The sequence below is a fragment of the Urocitellus parryii genome, chromosome 15 (genome assembly GCF_045843805.1).
Source record: "Urocitellus parryii isolate mUroPar1 chromosome 15, mUroPar1.hap1, whole genome shotgun sequence".
Taxonomy (NCBI): domain Eukaryota; kingdom Metazoa; phylum Chordata; class Mammalia; order Rodentia; family Sciuridae; genus Urocitellus; species Urocitellus parryii.
Genome location: NC_135545.1, coordinates 6257357 through 6275817, shown reverse-complemented (window position 1 = coordinate 6275817; position 18461 = coordinate 6257357). Strand labels below are relative to the sequence as shown.

Below are 18461 nucleotides of genomic sequence, written 5' to 3'. Positions count from 1 at the left end.
CCCACCTGGTCATATCAGGCTCACACTTCCATCAGATCACTGCAATGGAGATGGCCCTGAAGGTGGACAAGCCCATATGTATCCCCCCTACCTCAGACCCAGCCCATGTCAGGACAGCAAATACCACAGCTCACAAAGGGTGATATGCGTACCATTTATTGGGTACCTATGAAAACAGCACCACCAGTTGTCCCCAGACCTGTGATCCTGGTTCAGATCCCCCTAAACCTACCTCAGACACTGGCCCAAGGCCAGATGTACAAATTTGAGAAACCAGACCCACCTGGAGGGATGGCTGCCCCTCCCTGGGAGGCACTCAGCAAAGCACACCTTAAAATGGAAGCATTACAATAGTTAGAAAAGGCAATGACCTTCACTAAAACCAAAATGTCACACATGCTTAACATATTAAGTAAAAATATTGCCTCTAAAACCTAAAAAAAGTAAAAAGATGCCAGGTGTTATAGGCTACGGGGTATTCAATTGGCCCCTAGTGCTTTTGGGCTCAAATGGCAGAGGGTGAGTCACTACTGTGCCCAATCACCCTGCAGCCAGGCCAAGATGAACAAATTGGCACAACCCACTCCAAGGCCCAGTTGGGCAAGTGGCTGTTTTTGTAGCTACTCCCTTAACATCTCTGCAACTGGAGTAGCCAGGGACAAGACACCCCTTTCTTTTTTAGGGTCTCTGAACATGACCTACAACTGCTTGAGATACATGGGAAAGGTATAGACAAAGGTCCTCCCTGAACTCTGGGCTGAAAGCAGCTCTTCTGGAGTTTGGCCTCCCACCCCACACACTGGAAGGGGCTAGTCATGGCATATGGGCGGCTCCTCCCCACAGGCCTGGTCAGAGTAGGGAGGTGGAGGCGGCTGCTCCTCTCCTAGCCCATAGACTGGCTGGCTGCGGCTGCGCTTGGCCTCTTTGATGTACAGCTCCAGGAGGACCTTGGTGGGCTGCTTATCCACTCTCTCCCTGGGCACCCCGTGGCTGAGTAGCCAGCCTGTGAGGTCCTTGCGTGTGGGGTTAGGCCCCAGCATGAGCTTGGCACGGCCTGGCTGGCTCTGGCGCCACAGCAAACCCACATCAGCAATTGTCTGGATCTCCATCACAGCCTCCAGCACGGTCATGCCCTTGACCAGCAGGCTGACCAGTGAGAGCCGCAGTTCTGAGGGTGCAGCTGTAAGCAGGCGTCTCTGCAGGCCCTGAGTGAAAGGCACGTCCTCTGGCGCTGCATACTCGGGCTCAGGAGGTGAGAGTGGCGAAGGCAGCTCGCGGTAGATCCAGTCGAGCATGCCCAGCTCACGCACCAGCTGGATGCCCTCCTCCATAGTGGTCCAGGGACGGAAAGGCAGTTCAGTGGCCTCAAAGTGCAGGAAGGATTCCCAGCGCTGGCGCCAGGCCTGTAGTAGCCAGGTGAGCAGTGTCTTACAGCCACCCCGCAGCGTCTTGCAGTGGTAGTTGAAGATGGCATCATGGGTTAGGTCACCCAGCAGTGCCAGCTCCCCGGAATTCAAGGACAGAGCTGGGCCCCCCTGGTCATACACCCGCAGGATCCAGGTGATCATAAGCTCGTTGGGGTTCTGCTTGAAGCGCCGAGAAATGGCCAGGAGCTCAGTATATGTATAGTAGCGGTCTCCCCGGCCCATCTGGGTGGGTGCCAGCACTCTCTCAGCCATGGCCACAGCTGCCCCAAGGCAGGGAAGAGCAAGAGGGTCAGGAAGGGCACTGCTGCAAAAGCTGTGTGAAGTAGAAAGGGCCACACCCCACCCAGCACCTCCCTGGAGTGGGGGCCCTCAAATCCCCAGGTGTCTAAGGTCCTGGGTGGCACTATATCTTCAGGGGCAGTCAGAGCCCAGTGCTGAATATCATGGGGTCCCCAAGCTCAACCCTGATAGGATAGCAAACCAGGCCCAGCACAGCCCTCCCAGCACAGGGTTACTATGGAGATTAAGGAAGCCACTGCTTCAAAGTACAGGATGCTGAGCTGCGCTCCCTACCAATAGGCAGCTCCTCCGTCCTTACCAGGAGGGAAAGCTGGGCAGCAGGACACCTGGAGAAGCCACCTGTAGACAGAAAGGAGAAGGGGAGGGAAAAAAGGTCCGTGAGGTACAGGTAAATCATTGTTATCCCAATCCATCCCCTACCAGGAGCCAGGACCCCTCAGACCCCCAGGTGTCAAAGGTCCTGGGGGGCACCTTATCCTCAAAGAATGGTCAGAGCCCAGTGCTAGACATCACAGGGGTCCTGGTGTTACCCCCTTATTCAGATGATCTGCAGTCAAGTAACCTAAGCCACCCTGAGGCCACTCCTCCACATGGAAGGTTGGACTGGAGGTGCTTATGGGCAGCCTACGGGCAAGTGGCAGATCCGAAGCCCAGGTCTGCTTTTTCCCTAACCAAGTCTTGCAGCTTACCTGGCACCACCAGTTACTCTAACTTGGAAAGTGACCTCACCAGGACTTTTCTGTGAAAACCAGAACAGGGCCTCAACCTTCCACTGGGACTCTGGTAGAGCTCAGAGTTCATGTTTCTCAAGGTGTTTCTTTCCTCTGCTCACCTGACATCCCTGCCCAAATAGCACCAAGCTGACTCCCTTTCTCCAGGACTTCCCCAATCCACACCTGTTCAGTGCTCTGCAGGGGACAACCTGGATTATCAAAGGTCTTAAGTCTCCAAGAGCAGAGATACACTTTCAGGTCTATTTCATTGCAGCCATTCTCCTCCCTACTCTTGACACCCCAAGAGCAATAGAAAATCCTGGAACTGAGAACACTTGTTTCTTTTCCAATAACAAATATATACCTATCTTATGATGTAGCTCTTTTAAACACAAAACATTCTCAAGATAAATCCTGATATTTTTACAATGGCTATTGTGTAAATTTAGTGTTCCTTCAATTATCAAATTATATCCAAATGTTTGACTGTAAGCTACTGTTTTGCTTAAAGGTACACTGTACCCAGTCCACAAAACCTGCAACATGAGAGGCAATAATAATGCTGAGTCAATGTTTCATTTCCTCTGTTCAGTCTGAAAATTTGATTACTCCTTCTCCCTAAAACCCAAATACTTTTCTTCTTCCCCATCTTATTCAACCCTTTGCCTTTGGAAAGCAGGAAATGCCACCAGCACCACCCAACTGTGCAAAGGATTCAGACCATCTGCTCCTGAAGATGCACCCACCTTATGAATACAGCAACTGAAGCTTAGGAGAGGGATTGCTCTGACCTCTATAAGCCAAGGAACAGCAGAACTAGGGTCTGGACGTATGAGTAGCTGACTGGGTTCCCATGGCTATAAAATGGTTTTAATATGTAATACTGAGTAAGACTGCTGGCACATGTGTAAGATATCTTGTATTTTAGACCTGGATGGATCAGGGCATTGGAGCAAGGCTTCTTACCAAGACGGGATGATGGTGGGTAACCCCTCAGCTAGAAGATAGACCTGTAACATAGGAAGGACTTGATGAGGGTGTGGAAGAAACAGTTCATATGTCCAGACCATCAAAACCAGGGTTCCTCAGACCCCCAGGTGTCAAAGGTCCTGGAGAGCACTGTGTCCTCAGGAATGATCAGAGCCCAGTGCTAGACATCATGGGAACCCTGGCCCCTGTGCAATCAAGGCCGCTCACCTTCAAAGACAGGAAAACACAAAACTCAACTGACCCCCAACTTCTCACTGTCATACTTCCACACAGTAGTGGTCCTGAGATGGACCTCCAAACTCATTAACACGAAGAGGGCCCCAATCTTTCCTGAACTAGCTATACCTACTAATGACCCTGAACCATGAACATTGCTAAGATGCAAATCCTTTAGTAGGAGGCCCGAGAAAAGGAAATGTTCTGGGAGAAAATAAAGCTAAGCAACATAAGCAATGACTGTGTCAGGTCTGAACAACTCTGCTGCGAGTCATTTAAAATGACTTCGGAATACTGAACACTAAGAAAATCGCAAATAACCATATGAAGAAATGGGCTTCATTAACACACAGCACGTCAGCCTTAGGGAACAAGTGTTGAGGTATTCTGGGTTAATTACAAACTTTATTTGCAAATACATTAAGATTAAAATCAGGTAGCCCACTCCAGGCTGGGGCTCCAAGGCAGGGTTTTGAAAACTAAGTTACAGAAGACCTTAAGTACTCAAGCCCAGAATTCAAGTTAACAACACCCTCTGACATTTGCACCACCCGTCAGAATTCCTGAAGGTGAGCAAAGGCCTCGTCTCCTTTCTGCTCTACCTGGAGACCCACTTCTTCCTTGATAAGTCGGCATGTCGTCTCTGCCCTTACAGAAACCCCAACACCCTCTTCTCTTCCGTCCCTCAAGTCACACACCCCAGTCAGCTGCCCGCAAAACCGACAAGATGGCGGAGACCCGCGACGTGGGCACAGAAATGGCGCAGCCCATCCGCGCTGCAGACAAAGGAAGGCCTGCCCGCCGCCCCGCGCCCGACCCACCTGGTGGAAGGAATCGCCTTCACCCTCCCCGCACTAGATCTCCACGCTCAACCCGCAACGCCCTCGATGAGGCCCAAAAGAAACCGAGACCCCGCCCACGCGACACGGCCACTCTCGCCGCAGCCCAGGACACCTCGCGACACGTGCGTCCCAGAGCCCGGCCGCACAGAGAGGCGCGCGGAGCGAAAAGCACCATCTCACCTGCTTCACCCACTCCGCAAAACGTGCGCGCGCCGCAGCGAGTCCCGCTTTATAGTACGCGCCGCTCTCAAGGCTCGGCCCCCGGCGTCAGTCTGGTTTCCGCCGTGGGGCACCCAAGGTACGCGCCTGTGTCGGGAACTCGGCCTTGGAGTTAAGGAAAGGAAAAACGGCGGTCGTCCCTAGAATATTCCAGAACAAGCGGGAAGATATTGTCTCTAGAGGCGGGAAAAAACAGGTTCAAGGGAACATCTATTACGAAAATCTTGTCTCGCGCGTCAGGCAATTCTGGGGACTGCTCCAAACGAGGGCCGCCAAAAGAAAGGCCCCCGAGGATGGGTGGAGCCAGAAAGGGAAGCGACGGGAATTGCCAGCGCGGCAGTGGTGGAGCTGCGGTTGCAGAGGCGGAGCCGGCGCTGAAAGGCGGGCCCAAAGTGGGTCTCAGCCGCGTAGTGGGAGGCGGAGCCAGTGCAGAGATTGACAGGGGACGGTGCTGGGAAAGCACCGCGTGGCGCGGAGTTAGAGGCGCGGTGAGAGGTGGGGCCGCAGCGAGGACGCGGCGCGGGGAGGTGGGACTCCGGGGTCTCTGAGGAGGGCAGGGCCCCAACCCTTTGTTTGGTTTAGAATCTGAAGAAGAACTGGACTTGCAGCTCCCCACCGTTTAGGTGGTTCTAGGCCTGGGGTCCTGGATTCTTTGAGGGGTTGGAGATTCAGGGAGTGTCTTTCAATGAACGTGATTCTAAAGATGTTTATTTTGAAAGTTAATGAAGCTTTCCCACTCCAGACCTACTCACCAGAGCTTGCCACCATCACCTTTTGGGTGTGGACTTTGTACTTGGACACACACACGTGTGCACACACACGCACGCGCGCGCTCACACTCAGAGATACAGATGCTTTTTTTCGTTCCAGTTTGCCCCACAAACAGTCTTCCCGTGTAAGTGAAGTGGCACCCCCTCTCTCCACAGAAAATGCCTTAACTGGGCTTCTCCAGGAATTCTCACCATGGCTGATTTTGGGACTGTCAGCCAAAGAGTCTCTGAGAAAAAGTTCAATATGGATAAATTTCCATTTTCCTGTTGCCCTGTTTTGCTTGGCCACCAGCCAGGAAGATACCAGCACTTCAGGTGCTGGGCACCCCCTTAATTTCTCACAAATGTATCCAGTATAGTAGTTTGTAGAAATGTGCTAAGGAGGCCTCTGGCCTTGAGCTGGGCTTCACAGAGATGTCTACATTTTTTAAGATAAGACAAGATACCAATTGGGCTCCATGGTAACAGCTGGCAGGGGAAGAAAGAAAGAGGAGAAGAAGCGCTCCCCTTGACAGGTGCTGTCCTTGAAGTATTAACTTGCCCAAAACAGTGAAGGAAAAAGCTGCTTTTGTGTGAACTTTCTGCAGACTGTGAACTTCTGAGCCCCTCCCCTTACATGCTGGGTATAAAACTCTGAAATTACCTGTATTCGGAGTTCAGAGGATTGATTGATTACAGCAAAGGCTGTACCCTCTGAACCTGGCTGCAGCCAAATAAAACTGTTTTCCTGCTACCTTCGGTGCCTTGCCTCTTTGTCCCCACAACATAAGGACATATGGAAATACTTTGATCTTTTGCATGAATAGTACATACTTTCTTTAGCTGGTCTCCCTGGTCATCTGGATTGCTTTCTTCCTTCTGATGAGGAGATTCCTTGCATGGACCTAGTGGTCTGAAGTGAAAGGAAAAGACTAGGTTTCCGCCTTTCGGAAACGAGACGTTTCCATCACTCCTCACTCCAGAGCAAAAGCAGAGTTCTGTGACCCACAAGGCTCTGAGTGATCTCACCTCTCTGTTCCCTCTCTGCACTTATCTTCTTCCTCTCTCCCTTTCTTGGCCTCTCTGGTGTTCCTGGGACCTGCCAAGTACATTTCAACTTAGGACCTTTGCACTTCTGTCTTAATGGGCCTAGAACTCTGCCAGTCTACATGGCTCTCTCATCCCTCAGTCATGTCTGTGCTCAGGTCAGCTTAGCATAGAGTCCCCCTGCCTTGCCTCCACTCCAGTCAGGCCCCCTCCTTCCTAGCCCCATATTTCTTATACTCCTTTATTTTATTATAGCACTTATACCCTAACATATTATTTCCTATTTGTTGATGGTTAATTTTTTGGGGCCTCTCTGTTAAAATGTCAGTTCCACAATGATAAGGATTTGTGTCTAGTTTGATCACTCCTATAGATCCAGTATCTGGCACATAGTTGTGGCTCCATCTATTTTAAAAAGAATGGATTTGGGGAACTATAGCAGGAGATAAGGGAAGGTTATCATAAACACATGGAAGGAGCACATTTTCTGGGGGCATTTTGTCAAATTCTACCTAGGTTCATGTACTATCATTACCCCCATTTTATAGATGAGGAAACCTAGACCCAAATGGGTTCAACAACTTGCTACAGTCACAGAGCTACTAAGTGGCAAAGCCCAGACCAAAAGCCTGGCAGCTTGACCACTCTGTGAGGAGATAAAGGGGAGCTCAAGGGTTAGGTCCTGTGGGGGAACCTGGGCAATGATATAATTTTGTATTTGTGTTTCAACCCTGCCTTGTTCAACAAGTGGTAGCCCCAAACTTTCTTCAAAAACCTGCTACAGGGCTGGGGATGTGGCTCAAGCGGTAGCGCGCTCGCCTGGCATGCGTGCGGCCCAGGTTCGATCCTCAGCACCACATACCAACAAAGATGTTGTGTCCGCCGAGAACTAAAAAATAAATATTAAAAAAATTCTCTCTCTCTCTCTCTCTCTCCTCTCTCACTCTCTCTTTAAAAAAAAAAAAAAAAAAAAAACCTGCTACATAGAAGAGCCTTGTGTCAAGGGACTTGGGGAAAAAGAAAGACAGGGTGGGTGTCAGACTGCTACTAAGGGAGAGAGATGAATTAAAGGTGGAGAGAGAATTACTCAAAAAGGGTAAATTATTGGGGATTGCAGAAGTCAAAGTTGAAGACAAATGGCATGGGAGAGAATCAGCTCTTTACATAAACATTGATTGGATAACATCTGTATGCCAGGGATCATTGTCCAGTCCCTGCTGATCTTGTGCCTTGGTCCCTTACCTCTGAGTCCCTTTCCTTCCGTGTCCCTCCAAACCTAGAGAACCCAAGAATGGCTGCATCAGAAAGATAGCAGTTCCACAAAATGCTTTCAAGGAATGGAACTAGATAAAGAATATTCCGGGCAGAAAATACAGGTTATTTAAAAATATAGGTTATTAATTTGAGTTTGGGGGGAGGTCAGAGGAGACTGAAAAAAATACAAGACTCTTGGTGGGGGTGGGGGCTAGACAGCAGGGTTTTCAGGTGCTTGACAAGTAGCCATGAGAGCAGGCCATTTGTGGGCTCATTCCCGTGTGCTAAGCCCAGATGGCCTGGATCGCCAGGATGGACCAGAAATTCATATAATTCAGATAGGAGAATAAACCTGGGAGAGAAGATGACAGAGTGAGATACAGAGTTCACTAGGTTAACCCCAATCACGTATCCTACACCACCTCCAGTCCCATCCTCAAACCCATCCTCATTCCTTAATTTATCTCCAAACCCTTCCTCACTCTTTAACTTATCTCCAAACCCATCCCTAAATCCAAACTTGGCTTTATCTCCTACACTGTCCCCCAACCAACTTTTAAACTCAAACCCAATCCCACATCCAGCCCCACGTGTGTCCTAAACCCCATTTTCACACCTCAAAACCACCCTACCTAGCGCTGTCTGCAACCCTACTGCCATCCCAAACTATCTCACACAATACATATTTTCATGTCTGAACCCACCCATCCCAACTCAGACCATTCATCAGGAATAAGAAGACAGCAGTCCATGCCAGATAGAAGCTGATGCCCAGCTTGTAGGTCATGCCTTCCTGCAGGAACTTGTGGGCCTGCATCAGGTAGAACAGGACGCCCAATATGATACTGGCCCCTGCAAGGACACAGATGTTAGTAGACCAGGAATCAGGTGTGTGAGAACCCCTGCTCAGAGTTGAGCTGATTCATTATTTCCCCCTCTTTTACGACCTCCCCAACCTTTATATCTCTGCTTACAAGGAGAGAACTGGCTCCTGACAATATCATGCTAGAGGGTATCGGAAGTCAAGTCTTGGTCTTTAAAAACTAAGCAACAATATTGAGGAAACCCATAGGCTTTTGTATTAACAGACCAGGTCTCTTATCCTGCCTCTGCACCTCATTTTAGGGCAACCTCTCCATCTCTCTGAGCCTCTAATCCGAAGAGTGGGCATATCATAGTACCCATCCTGTAAGGTTAACATGAGGAGATATTGTGATCAGCACATTTCCTGGCGCATAGTAATTCCTCAAAGATGAATTATCATTATGTTAAGTCCTTATTTTTGGTCTTTTGAAACAACAAAGATCTCAATCATTCTGGATAATTTGAAATGTTATGAATTAAAGGTAATTTATAAAAAGGAAAGACTTTTTCAGATTGTGAAGTACTAGCTAATTTGTGTTATAGAAAAATAATATAGATGTTCTCTATTTAGTTAAAAGAGGGAAGCTGGGCACAGTGGTAAATGGGTGCAATCCCAGCTGCTCAGGAAGATGAGACAGGAGGATTGCAAGTTCAAGGTCAGCCTTGGCAACTTAGTGAGGCCCTAAATAACTTAGTGAAACCTTGTTTCAAAATAAAAAAAAATGGGCTGGAGACATAGCTCAGTGGTAAATTGCCCCTGGGTTAAACCCTCAGTGTCCCCCATCTGTCCCCCCAAAGAGGGAATGGACAGAAATGATTTTCTTTTAGAAGAATGTCCTCTTTTAGATGTTTTAAATTAAGGTGGCTTCTGCTATTTGTACCTTATATTTAAACAGTTAGGATAAGCTAGTAGACAAAGTGGATAAATACCAGTTTCTAACAAGGAAACAGGAAGTTGAGAGGTCTCTATTCTTGGCTATACCATCAGTGTCCAAAAATATTTTCCCAAAGCAACTGAAAGTTGTGGTCAATTACTACAACTGACAGGAAGACAACATTCCTCATTCCAGAGCAAAATCTCCCCCCACACACTTTTTGCAACTATGGCATGCAAATGGAAACTAAACATTTAAATCAGTATATCAATTTTGTGTTATTTGGATCGGGTGAGAGGATTTTCTTGGTAAGGATTTGTGCAAAGTTAAATAGCTGGCATCAAGTATTGACATTTTTTTCCTTGCTTTTGAAAGGCAGATTGCTACATGAAGAACCTCATCTGGATATGTCTGAAGTCTTGGGGACTTGACTACCCTATAGATGGGCCCTGAGAGTTTGTTCTGGGGGCCTAGCAGGGAAGCACAGTGTTCATATTCCCTTGACCAGAAAGCAGCCCTTTTCCATTAAAGGGGGTCATCCTCTTCTACTGAGCATGCAGCTTTGGAGGAACACACATGAAGTGACGAGGAAGTGGACACACACCTAGTCTTCCAGACCAGCCGATCCCACCCTGACCAATCAATGGGGTGACAGACGTGGCAACCAGATCACCTTCATGTCCAATACTGACATCCAATACAGTCCTCACTACATCTCCATATGGTTGGAAATTTTATCCTCAACCCATAGATGAGAAAAGTGGCTCAGAAAGAGGAAGCTGCTTTACCAAAATCAGAGAGCAGTGGTGGTGGGACAGGATTTGGGATGGGATTGGATATCAGGGAGAGGCTGGAGCTGAGGTTGTGTAGGGATGGGATTGTGGTTGAGGATGGTGATGGGTTGTGGTTGGGAAGAGGATGGATTGGATATGGATAAAAGGATGGAGTTGGGAATTGGTTGGGTTGGGTTTGAGGGTGAGGTTCATAGGTGGTAGAGGTGGGAGTGGAGATGGACTGAAGTTGAAGTTCACAGGTGATAGGATTGGGTTGAATTTGAAACAAATGTTGAGCACAATCAGGAATGGGAATAAGTTGGGTGTTGAGATTTATAAAAAGGTTGGGGATAGTTATGGGATTGGTTTGAAAAGAAAATAGAGTTGGGATGGGGTGGGGATGGGAATGGATCTACAGTGGAGGATGAGGATGAGTTTGAGATTTGTTGGCAATGGAGGCAAGAGTTAAAGTTGAGCTTGATGCTGGGTCTGAATGTAGAGTTGGGTTGAAGGTTGACATTTTTATTGGGATAAGTTGGAGATTTGTAAGGAGATAGGATTAGGGTTGGGGATAAAGGTGAGGAGTACGGTGGAGATGGGGTTGGGTTCCATGGTCAGTACTGGGCAAGATACTCCTCGCCTTGGTTCCTGAGGGAAGGATCTTAGTGCTGTGCCTGTCATGATGCTGCTGATGAAGAGGAAGAAGTCCAGCATGGGCAGGTTGGAGCTGGTAAAGAAGAGGGTGCTTATTAGAGCCACACAGAGGCAGAAGCCGGTGATACTGGAGATAACGAGGAAGGCCCAGGAAAGGTCCAGCAAGTCTGGGGAAGGAAGAGAACCAGGAACACAAAGACTGTCTTTTCGCCTCTGAGCACAGGGGAGAGGGAGTGGGAGTTTTCTCTACCCCCTCCCGTGGAAACGCTTCTCATGTTAGGAAAATTGAAATTGGGCTCTAGAGGACTAGTGTTGAGGCTGGTACCTCCAGCATTCAGTATCCACCTCTGGGTCAGAAAGGACAGGTTATTGGGTAGTAGGAAGTAGGGTGGGCAGTGAGGACCATCCCAGGGAAGGGAAAAAAACATTTTAGGACAGGAGAACGGGTTCCTGGGAGAGATGAGTCCCAGGGTGGTGAGGAGGGGCGGGCCTTACAAGCATTCTGGTCGTACTCATACATGCAGACAACGTCCGGGCACTGCATAAAGAAGATGGTGTTGATGGGGATGGTCTGCGGGCCATCGGGGTCCCCTGGCGGCTTCAGTGGCACCTGGAAGTGCATCCAGGGCTGGCCCAGGGAAATGAGACTGATGATCACCATGCCAGCCAGGCTCAGCACCAGGCTCAGCTGGCGGCTGATCTTCCTGGCCTCGTGGAGCAGTCGCCAGCCTAAGGGCAGCAGTGATTGGCGGCTCCATTTGTCCTGAAACCTGAATCAGATCATACACCATCATCATCAGCACTGAGTCCAGCCACCCTGCCCAGGCATCCCAGACCCAGCCTTCAGACCCTCTCTATCATGTGTCCATTCCAGATCTCACTGGATGCAGTGTCCCATTCAGGACCAGCCTGGAGGTACCACTTCCAAGCCCTGTCACACCCTCCAATTTCTAATGCACCAGCTATGCTGCTGGTCCCTGACCTTTGACTGCTGCCCGCCCCTCAAAATTCTAGCCCAGACTGGTCTGCTGGGGTCCTGCCTCTCACCTGGAGGAACCGATTCCGGTGGAGTACAGGGGCATATAGTTGTGAATGTTGTCCAGAGTGATTTGGCTGAGTTGGGGGCTGTGCACATACTGTTTGAAACTCTCCTGGGAACCCCAGACAATTGATTCAATACTTTTGATACTGGCCTCAGGGCTGTGGGTAATGGATGGGGGGACATCAACACTGAGCCGGCTTTGTTTGAATGTTTGGCGGGTTCTCTCTATTGTCTGGAAATTTTCAAAATCGGTTTGACTATAGCTGCTAACTGATTGGATTTCAGTCAGGGAGTTGCTCAAGTGCTGATTTGGTTGACCATCTCGGTCACCAACCCAGCTATTGTAGGTGATGGATGGTGTGTCTTGGATACTAAACCGGCGATGGCTGCTATCTGGGTAAGACTCGTGGCTACTGATCTGGTGACTCTGCAAAATTGACAGGGGTTCTTGGATGCTGACCCGGCGCACGCTGGGGGATGGCGGAGGCTCTTGGATGCTGACCCGGCGCCCGCTGAGGGATGGCAGAGGCTCTTGGATGCTGACCCTGCGACCGCTGGGGGTGGACGAAGGCTCTTGGTGGTGGACCTTGAGAATGCCAGTGGTGTGAGAAGGCTCTTGGCTGCTGACCCTTAGAGAGCTGACGGCGAGCGGAGACTCTTGAGTATGGACTTGGGGATCAAGGTCAATTGACAAAGAGCTTTGGGTCTCAGCGTGGGTGCTGTTGGGAGCTGCTGGCTGGGCGCTCTGCTGGTCGGGTGGAGGCTTCTGGGACACGTGGAGGCGCCGCATCAGGCCAGTCCCAGGGCATTCAGCCGCCCGTACTGCCTCAGCCCCTCCTTCTGGGCACCTCCATGGCCCCCGGAAGCCGGTTGGTTTCTCTCTGGGGTTCAGGAGCGGCCCTTTGGCATTTGCATCTCTCTGTCTTTTTGTCTGTTTCCTGGTCTCTCCAGGACCAGGCTCAGGGATTCAGTCTGGCCCACAGCTGGGGACGGGTTGTGTTGGGGGGGGGGGGTTCTATGACAGTTGGAGGGGTTCCAGGAGGTTAGGTCGTTGGCCAAGGCCTCAGACTTTACCCCACCCTTTCTGAGTGACTTGGAGGCTGGGCTGGGTCAGATTGGGCTCAGTATGGGGTCCGAGTGGAGTCAGGATTGGATCAGGAAGGGGTAGGCTGGGTCAGTGAGAGGGTGGGGTCGGGGTGGAGGCCCCTGGGATGGCAGAGGCTGGGGTCCGGGCTGGTCAGAGCCGATGAACTCTGACAATTTCTAGAGGGCCTGAGACCTGCCTCTGTAATCCCTCTTGGTCCAGCCTCGTTCCTCACCCCTCCCAGGGCTTCTGCGCCAGCCTCCCTTGGTGGCCTTCTCCACTCCGCATAGCTCTCCTCTCTTGCTCCTTCTGTCTCTGCCCATTGCACCCTCCCTGAGCTTGCAGAGAAGGCCCGCTGCTTGCTCTCAAAGACCTGCAATTTAGGGTTGGGGAGAGGAGGAAGACCCAGCCCAGGCTTGGGGATCAAGAGGGGTCACTAGGGGTACAGGTGCCCCAAGCTGTATGTGTGACCTCTCCTACTGGTGAGGGGTGGGGACTTTCCCAATCCCTGTCCTCCATTCTTTCCTTTGGCTTTGTGATAATCTTCTGAGGAAAAGAAAAAAAAAAAAAAAGAACCACAAACTTTTAAATGTCTTTAATGACATGAATATCCATGTCATTAGATTTTTTTCCCCCTCTTTGAGGTGCTGAGGATGGAATCCAGGGAATCATGCATGCAAGGCAAGTGCTCTCCCACTGAGCCACCTCTCCAGCCCCCTGTTATTAGATAGTAGATTTTTTTCTTTTCTTTTCTTTCTTTCTTTTTTTTTTTTTTTAACTAGGGATTGAACCCAGGGGCTCTTAACCACTGAGCCACACCCACAGCTCTTTTTTTATATTTTATTTAGAGATGGTGTCTCATTGAGTTGCTTACAGCCTTGCTAAGTTGCTGAGGCTGGCTTTGAACTTGCAATCCTCCTGCCTCAGCCTCCTGAGCCACTGGGATTACAGGCGTGCACCACCACGCCCGGCCTGTTAGTAGATTTTGATGACTATATAACATTGTGTTTCACAGAGCATCTAGGTGGCATTATTCGATGTTGTAATAAAAAAATAACCAAAGGTGATTTTGAGATACTATTGATGATATGATGCATTCCAATTTCAGGAGGGTTAAAAAATGTGCATTTTGCAATCAGTGAAATGTGGTCTTCTGTTGTGGATTGTTGAGAGATTTGTTTGGCACCTGGAACAGGGTCTCAAATGAAGTAACAGTGGTTTATATTATGAAGAATTCTTTCTTTCCCCTGTGAGTCCTGGTGCAGGGGCCTGGGTTCCTTCTGTCTTTTTTACTTTACTCTCCATATGTCTGCTTAACCCTTTATCCTGTTCACATTCCATCCAGGGAAAGAGAGAAGGGAAATTATAAGACCTTCCCTTTTAGAGCTTGAAACACTTGTATTCATACCCCATTCGTCAGCACTCAGTCATATGGCCACTGAGAAGTGAGGGAACCTGGTAATAAAGCCTTCATTCTAGGCCTGCTCTTGCTCAGTTAGGGTTCAGCTTCTGCTCTATTCAGCTTTTGTTCCAGAGCATAAGTGGAGGACTATCAGACTTTGCTGCCCACTGCTGGACTGTTGTGTTCTCAACCAATCCCCTGCTGTTGGACATTTAGATTAGTTCAGCTGTCAGCATTTATCACATTTGGTCTTGATATACTTGTGTGATTTTTGGTGTAATGCCTGCCTTTCTGATTCCTCGTGAGCTCCCTAAGGGCTGGGGTTAAATTGCCTGACTTTCAGTTCTATTTCTAGCATTTGGCACAAGTTTTAGCACATGGTATTGTTCAATAAGTGTTTGTTGAGAGAATAAACTATTAGTATGATTATTTTGCCTAGGCCAAACATCACATTGCAGTGACTTTTATGTTTGTTTGTTTCTAGTTCTTTTTTATAATATTCATTTGGTAATTTATTAGAAATTCTGAACTAAGTAGAAATGACTTTTTAAAAAGGATATTGATGTTTATTTTCAGAAAATACTGCCAGCAGTATTTTCATAATTCTAGTATAGACTTTTTCTTTGTATAAAAGGGAAAGTAAGAACTGATTTCATTTAGAAAAGGCAAAATACAATTTATACAAGAGGAGATAAGAAGAAAAAATCTGCAGATATATCTCTGTCTTTATATCTGTGTCTCCATCCATACAACCATTATTTAACATCTCTCTCTCTCTCTCTCTCTCTCTCACACACACACACACACACACACACACACACTTGGTGATACACTCGGTGATCTGTCTTCCTTTCCTTGGGCACACTGCTGTGAGACCTCAGCTAGTGGAAAGTCCAGTCAGGCAGTTTTGCCCCTGACAATTCCAGGTCTTTTGAGTGTGGATCTGTGAAGGTCAACAGCAGTCTGCTTCCATTACAGCTGTTATTTCTCTGCTCTCTGCCCCAGTTTGTGAGTCTGAAGTGGGAATCATAGAAGCGGCACTGCTAGTGCTCCCATCTCAGCCTAATAGTGCCAAGCCCACCCTGCCTCCCACCAGCTTCTCACCAGGACTGCCCTCTCATGGGAGGTGGGACTTGAATGGCAAAGGGAAGGTTGGTAGGATCAAAAGCATCTGGGGCAGGAGCGGTACAGCATCTGGGTCCCTTTTGGACCCCATGGTTCTTGCCCTCAGGAACACACCTTGAAACTGGTGTCATAGTGCCCTGGCCTGGGGTTTGGGGGAGGGATGGAGATAAGTGGATGTGGCTGAGAGCAGAGTCGGAGCTGGAGTTTGGGGAACAGGGACCTGAGAATGGGGTTGGACACAAACAGGCTGGAGCTTAGAATGGGGTTATGGGATTGGCATCAGAGTTAGCGATGGGAATGGGGATGTGTCTGGAACTGGAGGTGGGGATGGGGCTATGCTAGAGGTTAGGAAGGGGAGAATAATGTGAGTGGGATGGGCTGCTGGTAGTGTAGAGATGGGGATGGGACAGGAACAGTCGGCGATGAGGCTGTGGTTGTGGTATGGGTTAGGTGGGGGATGGTTGTGGGTGGGGGGGATGGGAGGGGATTCAGACTGGGATGAAAGGTGAGCTTGGTTGGGGTTGGGAATGGAGACTAGGATACAAGAAAGTGATGGAGAAGATCCAGCCCTCAGAACTCTCTTCTGCCCCGGCAGCCCAGCTCTCCTGGGAGGAGGACCGCAAGTTCATCCTGCGGGGCTGGTCTCTCGTCTTCATCATTCTCTCTGCCCTGATGGTGTTCAGCGTGGTGGATGGGCAGATGGCCTATTTGCAGGGCTCCTACACTGGTTACCTGGGCTTCTGGACCAACTGCAGGAGGCACAAGTGTCCCGACATGGGCCAGGTCACAGGTCAGTTACCCTGCATGGGCTACAGGGCCTCCAGATGTATCCTGGAAGTGACTGAGGGTGGAGGTCTCCCGGGAGTTTCTGGGGGAGGATCTTAGGATTGGGGGTGTCTCTGGAGATTCTCTGAAGGTGGCCAATGGTGACTGTTTTTGAGAGTGGAGTTATTCTGGAGTTTCTAGGGGTGATTTTGAGGCTATCTGTGATCAGACCTAGGGTGCCTATTGGGCTGCTTATGGGTGTCAGTGTGCTTTGGAAGGTGGCCTGAGTGTCTGGGGGTGACTGTGGTACTTGTCATCACTTCTCTAGTTCTCATTCACATGAGTAAGGGCCTCATGATGCTGGCCATGGCCCTGTGCCTCATCCTCCTCCTCTCCATGAGCCTCTCCTTCCGACCACTCTTCCGCCGCCTGAGCAAGCTGGACTTCGTCTTCAGCTCCCTCAGCATCGGCATTGGTGAGTGGCAGGGTGGAGGGTGCCCCCAACCTCCTGCCTTGACAAGGCTCACTGTCTGCTGGCCTTGGGGTGTCTCTTGGGCCCAAACTTGTGTGGATTTCAGCCTGTTCTTTCTGTCAGCCGCGTGTGGGAATCCCTTCTTTGCCACTGTCTTTCTCTTTGCCTCCCTTCCCCTCCCTCCAGGCGTCAGTCTGTCCTGTGTGCAAGCATGCCCGTTTCTTTGCTTGTCCTAGAGGGTGGGAGAGGAAGTCTCTCTCTCTTCTCCCACCGTGATTCCTGGGGGTCACTGTCCAGCCTCCTGCCATCTCTGGCCCCACCCCAGTGCAGGGCTCCTGATTTTCCTCAGCCTGACGCTTTTTGTAGTCAACTGCCAGATGTTGCGCCCAAGGCCACAGGTATCCTACATGGTGACCTTCTACCTGTGCTGGTGTGCCAGCGCCCTGATGCTGTGGGCCGGTGAGCGCAAGGCTCTGAAAGAAGGGCAGGGCGTTGGCAGGGCAGAGGGGGGAGCCCAGGGAGAACCAGAGGCAGCTGGCCTCGAGGGAGGTGGCGGGCCTAGGATGGAGCCCAGAGTCCAGCGCCCACCCAGGCCCCTCTCCCAGGAATCTTGTCCTACTTAAACCAAGTGGGCGTATGGAGCCGCTACACGTCCTCCTTGGAGCGGCCGGTCAGCAGTCGCCGGTGGGCCTCGCAGCAGTGTCCGCTGAGGCGCTCCTGCCAGGTCCTGGACCTGCCCCGCCTAAGCGCCAGCAAGGACGGTCGCCTACGTTCCTCCAAGGAGTAACACCCAAGCTTCTCGGATCCCTGGTAACGGCTGTTGGGTGCCAGGCCGGCCTGTGCAGCGTGGCCACTTTCCAGAGATGAGACCTCCCAGGAGGCCTCGCTCGCTGACCGCAGGCCACCTGCCCTCTGAAGACAAGGGCAAGCCCTGCCCCCTGTTTTAGGGTCCACCCTTTGCGGCTCTGTCTCCAACCACTGGGTCTTCTTAAGGCCCCTGCCATGGAAGTCCTGGGGTTCTGCCACTCTGATTGGTCCACCGTGTCCTGCCAAGCCCCAGAAGTGTGGCCATTTGAGTAGCCCCGCCCCTGGTGCCCAGCCCTCTCTGGCCATCCTCTCAGCCCTGGCAGTACACATCAGAACTCCCCTCCCAGAGGTCCAGCTCCACCTGATATGTGGACGTCGCTCTTGCTCCCGAGGACACTCCACTGCCCTGCATTTGGTGTAGCCTCACCCTTCTGCGCACCAGGTCCCTCCCTAGAGCGCATCCCACAGCCCCTCCTGGCTTCCTGCCACAATAAAACCTGAGGCTCTCCAGCCTCTCCCTGTCTGACTCTCCCTGGCCGCACCTGCCCTCCCAGGTTAGGGTCAGGCCCGGCATGAACTAATGGCTGTGCTCCTGATTTGCCCTTTGGGGTCTGAGCCTTCCCCTGCCTGTTGGTCTACCTTGGTCAGGGCCCCTTTCTGTCCCCTGCCTGCTCATGACCGCTCACAAGACTGGGACCCATGGGGAAGTTCTAACCTCTGCTCTGTGGCTCCTGAGCGTGGAGGTGCCCACCCAACATCTGGAAGGCCAAATCATGCCAGAACTTTACGCTCATTTGATGCATATTCAGTTTTATTGAGACTGGGACACAACGTGGGACAT

The 18461-nt window shown here is 50.4% G+C and overlaps 2 protein-coding genes and 3 non-coding genes across 7 annotated transcripts; all 5 read right to left on the bottom strand.

Moving 5' to 3' along the window:
• Positions 1 to 154: 154 nt before the first annotated feature.
• LOC113194965 (Friend virus susceptibility protein 1) lies at positions 155 to 4713 on the bottom strand. Of its 3 annotated transcripts, none has more exons than XM_026406299.2 (4): positions 4669 to 4713; positions 3407 to 3450; positions 2026 to 2066; positions 155 to 1687 (listed from the first exon to the last, which is right to left on the bottom strand). In XM_026406299.2, exon 4 carries the CDS (start codon positions 1677 to 1679, stop codon positions 810 to 812), a length of 870 nt encoding a protein of 289 aa, XP_026262084.1. In that variant the 5' UTR covers positions 1680 to 1687; positions 2026 to 2066; positions 3407 to 3450; positions 4669 to 4713; the 3' UTR covers positions 155 to 809. The 3 variants fall into 3 exon arrangements, with proteins under 3 accessions (XP_026262084.1, XP_026262086.1, XP_026262085.1); XM_026406301.2 differs by lacking the exon at positions 4669 to 4713 and adding an exon at positions 4601 to 4621; XM_026406300.2 differs by lacking the exon at positions 4669 to 4713 and adding an exon at positions 4468 to 4572.
• Positions 1790 to 1880, bottom strand: LOC144250534 (small nucleolar RNA SNORD88). Its single transcript, XR_013342508.1, has one exon. It is a non-coding gene; the product is annotated as a small nucleolar RNA SNORD88 (small nucleolar RNA).
• On the bottom strand, positions 2157 to 2248 carry LOC144250533 (small nucleolar RNA SNORD88). Its single transcript, XR_013342507.1, has one exon. It is a non-coding gene; the product is annotated as a small nucleolar RNA SNORD88 (small nucleolar RNA).
• Positions 3519 to 3609, bottom strand: LOC144250532 (small nucleolar RNA SNORD88). The gene has a single exon (XR_013342506.1). It is a non-coding gene; the product is annotated as a small nucleolar RNA SNORD88 (small nucleolar RNA).
• Positions 4714 to 8041: 3328 nt separating the features above from the next.
• On the bottom strand, positions 8042 to 12755 carry LOC144250267 (uncharacterized). Its single transcript, XM_077792776.1, has 5 exons — positions 11971 to 12755; positions 11419 to 11693; positions 10944 to 11090; positions 8478 to 8609; positions 8042 to 8109 (listed from the first exon to the last, which is right to left on the bottom strand). The coding sequence occupies exons 1-5, from the start codon at positions 12753 to 12755 to the stop codon at positions 8042 to 8044; spliced, it is 1407 nt and encodes a 468-aa protein (XP_077648902.1).
• Between the last annotated feature and the right edge of the window lie 5706 nt (positions 12756 to 18461).